Source organism: Lycorma delicatula, chromosome 9, assembly GCF_047948215.1.
Source record: "Lycorma delicatula isolate Av1 chromosome 9, ASM4794821v1, whole genome shotgun sequence".
In the NCBI taxonomy this organism is placed as follows: domain Eukaryota; kingdom Metazoa; phylum Arthropoda; class Insecta; order Hemiptera; family Fulgoridae; genus Lycorma; species Lycorma delicatula.
Window position 1 is genome coordinate 126,470,926 of NC_134463.1, and position 13,199 is coordinate 126,484,124.

Consider the following 13,199-nt stretch of genomic DNA (forward strand, 5'->3'; position numbering starts at 1 on the left):
TGAATTTAGACAATACATTTTCTGATTGATTTTCTATATATATGTTACACTTAGTACAGCCATTTATAAAAAGGGCCAGTAGTAAATATTGAATTAAAGTTTTTGTAAAACATGCCTCAGAAGACCCTAAAAATTTCAGTCTCAAATAAAATATTGAGTAAAGTTTTTTCCTCTTAATGCCAACTGGCAGAATTTCTGGATAGATATTACAATATTATACAATCCTTAGTAGGTAAATAAAAATTATCAAAATTTTAGAATTGTATTTCTTCAGTTGTTCATTTGACCAAATGTTATGCCCAAAAGGGTATGTATTGTAATCTTTTGGGCTTAATAGTTAGAATTATTAGATTAGGGCCCAATATTTTAATATTTTATTTGGCAGTAAGATAAATTGTTTTATAGATTAAAGACATTGAACAGTATCTAGAAATTTGAATTTGAGTTCATTAACTATTTATTCGTTTTATAGTCATTGAACTAAAATAATAAAATAAATATCGCTTCCTTGAACATCATAGCAATCGATTTTATATTTGAGTTATTAAAATTTACATGGAATTGAAAAAAAAAACTGTAGCAACCCACTACATTTTCCTTGCGTATGATGTTTTTGATGCGTATGATATTGCAGAAATTGAAGAGTATTGCAATGTGGAAAGAGGAGTATATGAGCGGTAGAGTGAGATTAATTGAAAACTTATTTTCTTGGAAATTTGGAAAAGGGTATCAGAAAATAACGATTGTTTTAATTATCTAAAAAATATTCTTCTTTTACAAAATAATTTTATATATAAATCGCAATAAATGTTATTTTTATTATGAGAATTGAGGTAGAAGAAAGCCAATGATTCTGATGTAAGTCCTTGTATAGCCTGAAAATAGCAGTGGAGGCTTTAAAGTATTGATACTGATGATATTTAACTATTTTTTTTTCAAAATGGCTTGTATTCAATGACTTTTGTAGTACAGGGATGACAACTATGATACCTTATTAATAAACATTTTTCTTAATTTACAGTTAAAATTTAAATTACTGGTTTTGAACTATTTTTAAAGAATTTCCAGCAATTCAATATACAGTGTGGGTGAAAAGTTCCTTTACATGTTAATAGCATAGTACAGTTAGATATGTAGGTATACAATGTTATGAATACAAAAATCAGTATATTCTAACATTTATGTCTGGTTAACATTGTTACAAAGGTTCAAGGTTACCGGTTTGGAAACAGTTCATTTAAGTCGCCTGTGGACACTCGCAGCAAAATGTGATGGAGCACCGTCTCGTTGAAGTGTAATGATGTCGGCTATTCCTCTTGCCATTAATTCTGGAAGCAACCGTGCATTAATCATATGAAGATAGCTGTGCTGGTTCACAGAACCATCAAAGAAATATGGTCCAAGCAGATGGTCTGCTGTTTTCCTTGCCCAAATCATAACCTGTGGCAGATTGCACTCTATTTCCTCATAAAAGTGCAGATTGTCTTTTGCCCAAAAAAAGTTATGATTTCGTGAGCTACGATAAATCGCACACTCGTCAGAGAACATAACATTTTTTTTTATCATTTGTACTTGGGAAGTGTGCAAGCAGCATTTCACATACATGCACATCTGTTCCAAGTCACGATCACTCGACTCATTCACTGAGGATGACTGAAAACATGAAACATTCAAGTCTTTCCGCGTGTGTTCTCGCACTGTTGATCGCAGGATGTTTTATTCTGCAGACTGCTACAGGTTGACTTCATTAACGTTCAATTTTCGTTCAATTGATTCCACCACCCAATACAAGTTTCAGTGCAAGTCATAGGCCTTCCGCTACATAGTGCATCGAGAACACTGCCTGTCGCAAAGGTTTTCTTCTCCGATGTCAATCACATTGGTCGTGATGGTGATGGTTTTCCAAACCGCACAGTGAAGTCCCTCAAAATGTCTTTTTTCCCTTGTTTAACTTCCAGGACCACCATTAGGTATTGCTTCCGAGGATGAGATGAACGATTTGTAGTGCGTGTGAAAATGCCATGCCTGACTAGGATTCAAACCCGGAACCTCCGGATGAAAGGCCGAGATGCTACCGCCTGTGCCATGGAGGCCAGCTCCAGCTTCTTTGTGTTCTGACGTTCGTGAACCCACACAGAAGCCACCAAACACTCCTCAACAGTGTAAGCACTTGTATCCGCCGTGGTTTAACTCAAGACTGTTATATCCTTCCCACACTATCCAGCTTATGGTGGGAAATAATAGTCAATCTGCTCAACAATAGTAAAAAATAAACTGTTATTTGAATTGTTTTTTATTCATAACATGTCTCTACATGTTTAACTGTGCTATGCTATTAACTTGTAAACGGGAACTTTTCACCCGCATTGTACATGTATTCAAAATTACCTGTTCATATTATATTTATTTTAATGATTTTTACTTTATATCTAAAATATATATACTTATTTATACCGTTGTTTTAGCTATCGCTTTCTTAATTATTTATGTAAATGCTAAATATTTTATTCTAAACATATATTTGTTTTGTGACTGTTTTGTTTGTGACTTTTGTGGTTTATTTTTTAATTCTTTTTTTTTTAATTTAATAGTATTTACTAAAATTAAATAATAGTTTGCAATATTCTTTCATTTTGATGCATCTGTGAAAAAAAAATTAATCTTTGTTATTATTTTTATAATTATGTTTAATAAGTTATGTGTTTTAATTATTATAATTTAACTTTAATCCTCACCTAATTTACATTTATATTAAATATATATATATATATAAAAGACTGAAAGCAAAATTTAGCAATCTACAATGTATATTATTATTAATATATTATAATATATTATTGTAATCTTTGACTGCATATTTTACATTATATATGCGATCATTTTAATTTTTTGGTGTATAAATGTTTAATTTTAAAGTTTTTAATTCTTTGATTAACTGACGATGAGGAAAAATCCTGAAAAGCGCTTTTGATGTACAAATGCAGTAATAATAAGGTAAGAAATATTATTATATTCTGTACTGTGGTGGATTGCTGAGTTTTACTTTCAGTCTGTAATATAATTAGTACATAGGAAGAAAGGGCAACAATAAAGGAAGAATTGATTTTACTAAATATATATATTGTTTTGGAATGCTATTGTATAATATTTTTGAAATCCTTTATAAAAAATCAGATTTCATAAGCATGAATTATAAACAATTTTAGTTTTAATGGCTAATGGTTTCAGTTGTAGAAAATTTATGCACACACTCTCCCATTTTGTGTTTGTTTATTTTTTTGTAATCACATTACTACAGATTTTGTTGAACACTATTTTCTGCCGTAGTAAAACTACAAATTTTACCTAGTGACAGTAATTTTTCAAAAAGTAAATATTTAAATCTAGGAAAAAATATATTTTTGAAACAATTTTTAATTTGTTTATGTTAATGTTAATTATTTATAAAATCAATGTCGTTAATAACAATAAAATAATAATTATTAGCTATTAATCATAAAAAAAGTAAATTATTATGTCACATGACACTTATTAAACTAAGTTATATTGCACAAAAATAATACATATACAGTGGATTCTGGATATTCAGATCACTTTGGGATCAAGACCATTTGGTCCTATTAAACAGCTGCTCGTATTAAGCGATATTAACATAAAGAGGAGATATATACAAATGCAGTACAATACGCATTTATTATTAAACACTATTTAAGGTCTTCATATTCAACATTCTATTTCTAATACAGTAGTAATGTTTCATAAACAACATTATTAAATTATTATTATGGAATTGTTTTTGTAGTTTTACATCATTAATAAAAAACAAAATAAAGATATAAATAAAAACCGAGTGCCTTTTATATTCAGTAAAATAGAAAGAATATACTTTGTGTTTCTTACTTGGTTAAATCTCTTGAAAAGATTCTTCTACTTTGATCTATCATTTCTCTTTCAGTGCCTGGCATTCTAAAAAGTTGGCACAGAATTGTAATTCTGCTAGCAGGTTTCTATTATTGCCTTCTTGCATATAATATTGCTGAAATCGGTCAAAAAATGTTTATGCATCTTTATAAATTAGCGTTTAACTGAGTTCGTCTTTTTTATGTTCAACTTTGTGTAGTTTTTTAATAATCTCTTTGGTTATTTATCAATACTGGTTTTATTTTCATCATAGCATTTATATTTTTGCAGATTTTCTAGAATTCTTCAAAATTTTGAACATACTGCTGCAAAACTTTATTAGCATCATCTTCGGCATTGACTATTTCAGCGACTTTTAACTCTCGTTTGGCAAAGCAATTTCTGATTGTGGTCGCCTATAAACTGAATTGCCTGCAACAGATTGAGACGTGTACTGATATTTTTAGCCATAGTGGAAGAAGTCAACATATTTCCCTCAATTTCTTGTATAATGTAGCTTACTAGTTTACTTTGGTAATTAGTTTAATTTGTTGTATTTGACGGCAAAAATTCGGTTTGAATGTTTATTTGTTTCTTTATACAGCATTTAAGCGATGGTTAAATGACTTATTCGCAAATAAAATTTTGGTATTTTACAATTAAAATAAAGAAACATTCAAATTAGTGGGCCTTATAAGCGGCATTTTGGGTCATTAAACTGACTCAATTTTACACGAGTTATACCAGTATGTTTTTGTTTTTATAAAACTGCCTCAATTAAATGGTTGCCTCGAATAACCGGTGGTCCTATTAACCGGAATTCACTGTATTGAAAATAGCAAAATAACCATGAAACACACACTAACAGAACCTAAAAAACTAATACCAGAAGTCGGCTTTTGTAGGATTCTGTATCATCAGTTGGTACAAAATTACATCAAAGAAAAAAAAAGTAAAAATAATAAAAATTTGGAAAACATAAACCCCAATAACTACAAAACTTGAACAACAGAACTCAGTTCAACTGGAATATATATATATTCCTGATGTTGAGTTTAAAGTATGAAAACTGTTAAATAACTTTTCAACATATAAACAAAAAAAAGAAGAGATTTGGTAAGTTCTCCTACCTCAAAATGATACATTTCTCATATGAGATAACTTTTGTTATTTATGATTGTCACATCAATCAATTCCTGAAAAAGTAATTTTGTATGTATGTTGATTCTGAAATTTAATTTACTGCCTAATTTAATGCCTGATTATTTTTTATTTAATGCCTGATTTATTATTATGCATGTGCATGAAAAATTTTGTATTATAAAGAAAATTCTATTTAATTACTATATAATCCCTTCATGTATATATTTCTGATGTTTGTTAAAGAAATACCCTTATAAATATTTGTTTATACGAGTGTTTCTTTCATTTGCTTGTGCTTGATAAATAATTTAGTTTTGTGATTTATAACGTTTGGTAACATAGCATGTATCAATATTAAATCACATACAGCCGTACTAATTTAGTGCTCTTTGTTCTTTTTTTCCTGTTTTGTCTCGGCTGGACTTGTCATCAATCAATCATTATCACGGTTGCATTGTACCTGGTACGGATTCGTTTCCAGTCGCATTAAGTGAGTACCAGTCCAATTTTAGTTAATTTAAAAGATTATCTTCCGTTGATATTATAGCTTTGCTTTATTTGTAGTCTCCCTCTTTTTACTAATTCTTTTTTTATATAAGACTATTGATGTGCATTCAAGTAATGTGTTTTATGCTCATTAAGATCGTTTAAGTTTTGCTCAATAATAATCAATGTTATATTAATAGAAGGTTAGGTATAATTATTTTTAAAGAAAATGTTGATTTCTGTGTTTAAAGTGAAATTATGTAAAATTGTGCTTTGTTTGTAACTAATCTTTTTATTTGTGTGGGTTTATAATTTTATCTAAAAAAACTTTAAAAAAATTTCCACTCTGGATTATTTTATTTTACGGTTAAACTAAACTTATCTATTACAAAAGCACAATTTGTTAAGCATGTGGTTTGCATTTGGTGCTGTTGATTTTACAAATTCAAAAGTGGATCCAGTAAGAACATGGCACGGTAGTCCTCAAACTAGCCGACAAAGTCTATTTTTTCTGTATGTTTATAATTAAATAATTTTGAATCTGTATATCTTCCTAAAAATCGATAGAAAAAATCTCCCATGCATTCATTACTTAAGCACGTGTTTTTAAATGCAAGTACTTTGATTTGGCTACTGTTCTGCAGTGTGGTTTGCTGATAGTTGTATAACCATTAGTATGAATGTAAGTTCTATTCAGTAGTAAACCAATATATTAAAAAAAAATTACAGTCACTTAAATGATCTCCTGTACATGTATCAAAGCTCCCTGGATCCACCAATTTTGTGCATCCTCAGCATATGGATTGTGTTGGGTTTTTTAAGCATGTAATAATACATTTGTAAGGTTTTTGTTAATTCTGGGCATTATTTTAACGCTAATGCTAAAAATGTACTACGGGAAGTGTGATTTGGTTTTATGTGTATTAATTACGAATTATAATACTCGTAAAGTGTTTCTGTTGAATGGAAACACATTTCAAAAATAATTTTTTAATTAATTAAATTTTTAAAATATTTCTTATTCTTTATTTTGTTTTTTTTTTTTTTAAATTAATTGAGGTTTTTGCATGTTAAATAAGAATAATCAATAAACATTGTATTAGTCATTCTAATTGCTTTTATTTCAGGATTTGTGGATTCAAGTACTTACTGAACCATCTGCATCTTTTCTGACTAAAATTCATCTTCGTCTCTCAACTATTTGTTATATTATTTGTGTTTTTTTTTTTTTTTTAATTCTGTCTAGTAAAAGTATTTGGATGTCACTGACTGCACTATGGGAGAAGTTTATCTTGTTATTTTCTATCTGCTCAGTCTCTTGTAGTGTTTCTCTGTATTTTCTTCCTTTCTAAATTCACCTGCGTCGGTTTTGATTCGGTCTTTCTCTAATTTGTTAACGTACATACAGTGACAATATACTCTTTATCTTATAGTCATGATTTACAAAGGTCACCCAAAAAAAAAATCCATTTTTCCACGTAATTTCTGATAATTCAAGTGTTAAAAAAAGAGCTATGGTGAACGATTGATTATCGAGTTAGGAATCATTTATAGAAAAACTATTAACAGAAAAAAGGCTGACAAAGAAAGCATACTTTTCTGGTGAAGTCAGGAAACTTGTGTATTGTTGTCGATTATGAAAATAATGTCAGTCAACCTAAAGAAATATTGGAATTGAAAATTGAAGATAAAGAAGAACATGAGGAAGACAATAGATAATAACACGAGGAAGACAGTAATAGAACATGAGGAGGCAATAAATGAAGATTGCTTAATAGGAAAAGAGAACTAATTATTTATAAACTTCAGTCAAAGAAAATCAACATAGAATTGGCTTTTTAAGAAATATTTTGACAAATTATCCTTTTCTTTCATATAGGGTGGCTATCCCCTTGGTTGTGAAAAGTATATAATTCAACCAAAAGTGTATATGCTTCCTTAGAGATGCTGGAATGAGAAAAAATTATTCTACTCTTTGAGTAAAATATGGAACCTGTGATGAATTGCCCATCCCTTGATCGATGTTAACCGACATTAAACGGCATCAATGATCCATATTCAGGAGCCATCGGATGAAATTTAATAAAAGTTGTTAATCCAGTCTGAAGATTGTCAATTCAGATTATAATCATTGAAATTCAATTATCCCCCGCTTCTGAATGAAATCACCCGAATAAATAACCTGTTGACATACTGATCTAATAAGTAAAAGGATGTGACTTTGATTCCAGATACGACAAAAAAAAAGAAGTTTTTTGCCCCTATCCCTTAATGGGGGTTTGAATAAGACTGAGCGCTATCAGAAATTATCCTAGCTACCTAAGGGGCATTAAATTATTGAAAAATTAACTTAGACTTTGATTATAATTTCAAGATATGGGATCCATTAGGTCCATATCTCCCTGCCTCCTTGACGGTTGTGGCTGAATTTAAATGATATCAGTGCCCCGTGAACAGAAGTCATTGACATATTTCATCCAGTTTGGTCCTTCCAGCCTGGAGTTATTAAACAAAGAAGAAGACAACATACATACTTATTATACAATTACATGCATCCTTCCAGAATTCTTCAATACTTAAATTTACTTTGTTTAGAGGAGAATATGATGGGAAAAAATAAGGTCATGCAAAAAATTTGACCTGATTGCCACACCTAACCTTATATTACACACTTATAAACCTATACAGTACAATTATATAGCCAGGAAAGTAAAAAAAAAGTTATTTTTAGGTAAAAAAAAAATGATAAGTTTTTTATTTGTTTATTTCTTTTTATTAATGCCACATAACAACTATAAACTCAAATAAACTTTAAATAAACTGAAGGTGCTTGAGATGCAAGCTCAAAAATATAATGTTAGAGTTAAGAATGTATTAACATGATTACAGCCAAAAATATATAGCAGTGTTTTCTATAGTACAATCTTTCAATCCTGCCTCCTAAAAACTCTTATACACAACTCATGACAGTTGTAGGATTAAATGAATTGATTTGTTTTTTCTTGTAGCTATATACTCAAATATACAAAATATCCATGCCTTGAACTGTGTTACTGTCGGTGCAGAGAGTACATTCACTCGCCTTTGAATCTTCATAAAAATAAAACCATCCATCAAATTTTGAAAAACTTTTTGCCATTTAGGGTATTTTTATGCTGTGTTGATTAAACTTATTTTGTATTATTCTTTTCTAAGATATATTATCACATATTGCAAACTGTATGTAATGTAAGATTAAATTATTTTTTTGGTTTCTGCTGCATGCTTTGTGCACTCCTGCAAGAAAAAGTTGATAAAATTGAGATCTGGTGATCAAGGTGATATTTTTGTTGTAGATTCATTTGGCCACTATCAAAGACTTCATCAGTGTTATTGTATAGCAGTAGCATATTGCGGCAAAACACCGTAATCCTGGAAATATAGATTTTTAAAGTTATGGAGTGTTAATTTAATCTCAAGGTCCCCTTTTTTGGAAATAAGGAATTTCTTGTTCAAATGCAAACTTTTTTTTGTTTCTTCAGATTCTGAACAACTGACCGTAAAACTTTGAGTTTGTTTTCCTTATTTAGTTTTAGATGTAGCTGATCTCTGGCATTCCATAACAAAGCCATACTCATCAAAATGTTTTGTAAATTATAGACTTTCTAACAAAATTGCAGAACGTAGTTATAAAGTGATAATTTTATTTTATTAATTATATCATTAAAGAGCAAGAACTAGTTTTTAAAGTTATTTCAACGTCGGAGAGACAAGAATATATAAACTGCAACTGTACAGAGACAGCCTGTTTATTGATATACATTGTATGAGTATTTTTGTGATCGGTTTAAAAAAGATAAAATGAAGGCCAGAGAGGCAGAATTATCACAGATCATACTTAGACCTAGATAACTTGGTGAACGACTTTGCTATGCTACTGTGTCATCAAAAGAAATCTGGAAAAAATTAATTACATCGTTAACATTCTTCAATCTTTTCTGCTTAAATTGTATAAAACACCATTTGCATGCTGCTTTCTTTTTATTGGTTGAAAATATAAAAACATACAGGACTTTTCGGAGAGCTTCGTAAAGTAAAATTTAGGTTAAAAAAAGGACAGACTGTGATAAAAATTTGATATTCTAATGTGATGTTTATCTAAATAAAACTTCCATTAGATCCTGGAATGTGCGTCTTTTCAAAAAACATCACGGGCGTGTTTAAAAAATAATTTAATTGAACTTGTATTTGGCAGAGATAAATAAGGGTTAGATGAACAATTATAATATCAAATTTTTATAGTTGTCTAAATCTAAATTTTAATTTACTGGAAATTTAATGGAAATACTGTGTTTTTTCTATTTACTCGATTTTTAATTTTATTTTTATCAGTCTGTGCAAGTGTTGTGTTATACATTTTAGGCAAAGATTGATTTGATGATTGTAATAAGTATTTAAATTTTTTCTATGATTTTTTTTAATGACAGTAACACAAGTTTCTGGTACTTAGTTACTGTGTAAGCTGTTTTAAAGCTCCAAAAATTTCAGCAAGTAGTGATTTTGGGGCTTGTAATTTATTTTATTATTGTTAATGCTTTGCTTCGCTCTTTTTAATAAACGGTTACTTTGTGTGGAGTTTGAACTATCATTGCTTTAAACAGTTTTACTATAGCTTTTTTCTGGTCACTCAATGTCCTGGCAAAGGACCTAGTGTGTTTATTATCTAAAATTGGATTTTTTTGTAACATTTTTAAGTTTCTAGAATGTTAAAATTAATCATTTTATACCTGATGAAATTGAAGTTTTTTATATTGATTTCATCACATTAATTCATAAAATTTAGAATTTGATTGAAAATAACATTGACTTTGACAAAATTAACATTTTAAACTGTAAAAAAAGAAAAAAGAGATGTGTTTTAACTTTTACTGTTTAATGATTTCTAAAGATTTAAAGGAATAATTTATCTTAAAATTTCGTTTTTAATATGTTGTTTGTTATCAACTGATAACTGACATATATATATATAAAGCAACCTGTCCTGACTGACTGATTCGTCATTGACCAGAAAAAACTACTGAAGATAAATTAACAAAAATTTGTATACATGTTCTTATGGTGTAAGTGCACACTAGTAATGATTTTTTGAAATTTTAAGTTTCAATGGTTAAAATGAAGTAACAAAGAAGTTTATATATTTTTAATTTATTGATAACAAATAAAGATATCAGCTTGAATTTTGGTTTGTATAATCTTCATGTGAGTATCTAAAAACTAATTTCTAGATTTTTTGAAATTCTAAGTTTAAAGGGTTAAAATGGATTTTGAGTTTTTTGGAAACCCGGCTGTGTTTTTTTTTTTAATTTCTCTGTAACAAACGAAGACTTCAACTTTATTTTTTGTGTGTGTAATTTTCATATAAATATCTAAAAACCATTTGTAGATTTTTCAAAATTCATCTTGAAAGGGGTGAAGAAAGGTAAAAAATTTGAAATATGATTGCAAATTTTTCCCATTTTTGACTTTACTAAACAAGATATTCAGTAGCATGGGGCTTGCAAGTACTCTTCAGATAAATATCTAAAAACCATTTCTGGGTTTTTTGGAATTCAATTTTTTAAGGGGGAGACAGCACTGTTACTGCATGTGCGATACGACTGGCCTGCACCTGCCCCAGGTTACTGGACTAAAAAACATAAAAGTAATTAAAAAAAAAAGAACAGAAACAAAGTATAATTATCTTCTAGTGGTGTTTGTCGGGTAATGCTAAGAACCAGGCAAAATACATTTTTACCCGTACAAAGTACAGGTAACCAGTTACAACTAATATTTTTAAGGTGCAGGCTGACTGTTTCAAAACCCACATTCTTTGATCGCTCAAAGTTTTAGGTCCTGTACTGACCAAACTGTTGCTCTGAAGAAGTTACAGTACACTGATATGTTTTATAAATTGAACAGGTTTTAATTTTTATTAATTATTCTTCTCACAACCATGAGTTTAATTAACACAGAGGTTGCAAGGGGCAGAGCCATCTAACTAGATGGGAAGGGCTAGTGAAGTGAGCTATAACTGGCTAAATATCCCCTGACCATGATGGGAAATGCAAATAACCATGTAGTGCAAGTCGCTACAGGGTTGCTAGTATATATAAAATTATTTTTAAGTATGGACAGTATTCACTTTGTACTTCATCAAAGTCAGTCGTGAATTTGAGTTACCTTACTACTGAGTTGTCCATTTCAGTTCATTTTTGCTAATTTATTTAAAGGATTAAATTTCCAATATAAGTTTGGTATATTAATATATATTTTTCTGTTTATTTCTATTATTTTTTCTTTTTAATATTGGTTACAGTACGGTTGTTTTTTATAAAATGTTCTGCCATGGTGTTACGTGTTTTTGAACTTTTGTATTTAGTGAGAAACGCCTATATAATGAGTTTCAAACGGTTAATGGTCAGTTTAATTGTTATTTTATTTTTACTCTAGTAAGTTTTATAAATTAGTAGCTATAAATTTCTTATTCTGATCAGATATTATTTATTTTGATTTTTACAGATTCGTAAAGCACCATTAGCGAAGATGGAAGATTTAGAAGTGGAAACAGCCGCTTAACAAATTCCGTCTTCACTGTACCGTTAGTCCATTTGTTTATAGACTTTGGAATCGGGCGACTAATATACATACATATATACCTATATTTATATATGATTTTTTAATTTGTTAACTAAAATAATGTAGTATACTTAAGATTATATTTATTATGTGTCTGCCTGGCATATATTTGTTTTATACGTATTTATATTATATAGTAATTAATATTTTGTGCATAAGGAAGGTGTAAGTGCTTTACTGAACTAAAAACCAACATTCCACGGTGATTTATTATTATTCTTGCTATATATAAATATATATATATATATATATATATATATATAATTATATATTTATTATAAATATACAAATAATAATTAATATAATGTGAACTGTAAATCCCTTGTGCTTATGGCCTAAATATATTGATAGTTTACATATATTTTTAGTCATTATTTAATTAGTGATGAAAATAATCTATATACTTTTTATTGTACTATTATCATTCGTTGATGATTAATGGATTAATAACTAAATTTTTTTTCGTCATGTTATAATAATACCGGTATTAATTTTTTATTAATATTAAAAGAGAAAAAAAAAACTTTTAAGAAAGAATAGTTTTGTTTGGATAATTTGTGTGTATTTGGTTTTTTTTAATTTTAGAGCTTTAAAAAATCGTTTTTGTAATTAACCGCCGTAATATAAAACCAGTTATTGTATTACGACAACCGGTTATAGTATTTAATGACGACTGTATTGTTCATGTATCCATTAACATATCCTTTTTATGTTTTAATTTTTATTGTTGTGTTTTATTTATTTATTTATTTATTTATCTAACTGTTACATCTATGTATGTTTACATAACATCTAATTATGGTTATAATATTTTCAGTTCTATTCCTTTTAGTGTTCAGCTATAACTGATTTTTTTATTTCCAAAGGGGTTGTGTAATGCCTTTTTCATTGTGACAACCTATCTATGTATGTATGTATATATATATATATATATATATTTTTTTTTCCCCCTATTTATGAATTGGCAATTTACTTTTACTGGTGATTTTTATCGTCAATTATTTCTGATAAATATA

General features: G+C 28.7%; 1 protein-coding gene across 2 annotated transcripts in view; it reads left to right on the forward strand.

Annotated features, from left to right (window-relative positions):
* The window catches only part of l(2)gl (LLGL domain-containing protein l(2)gl), a 137,684-nt gene extending 125,284 nt beyond the window's left edge, over positions 1 to 12,400 (forward strand). For both annotated transcript variants that reach the window (XM_075375368.1, XM_075375369.1), the window contains one exon: positions 12,067 to 12,400. In XM_075375368.1, the coding sequence (XP_075231483.1) occupies positions 12,067 to 12,123 (57 nt within the window). In that variant the 3' untranslated portion in view covers positions 12,124 to 12,400. The remainder of the gene's footprint in view (positions 1 to 12,066) is intronic.
* Positions 12,401 to 13,199: the final 799 nt, after the last annotated feature.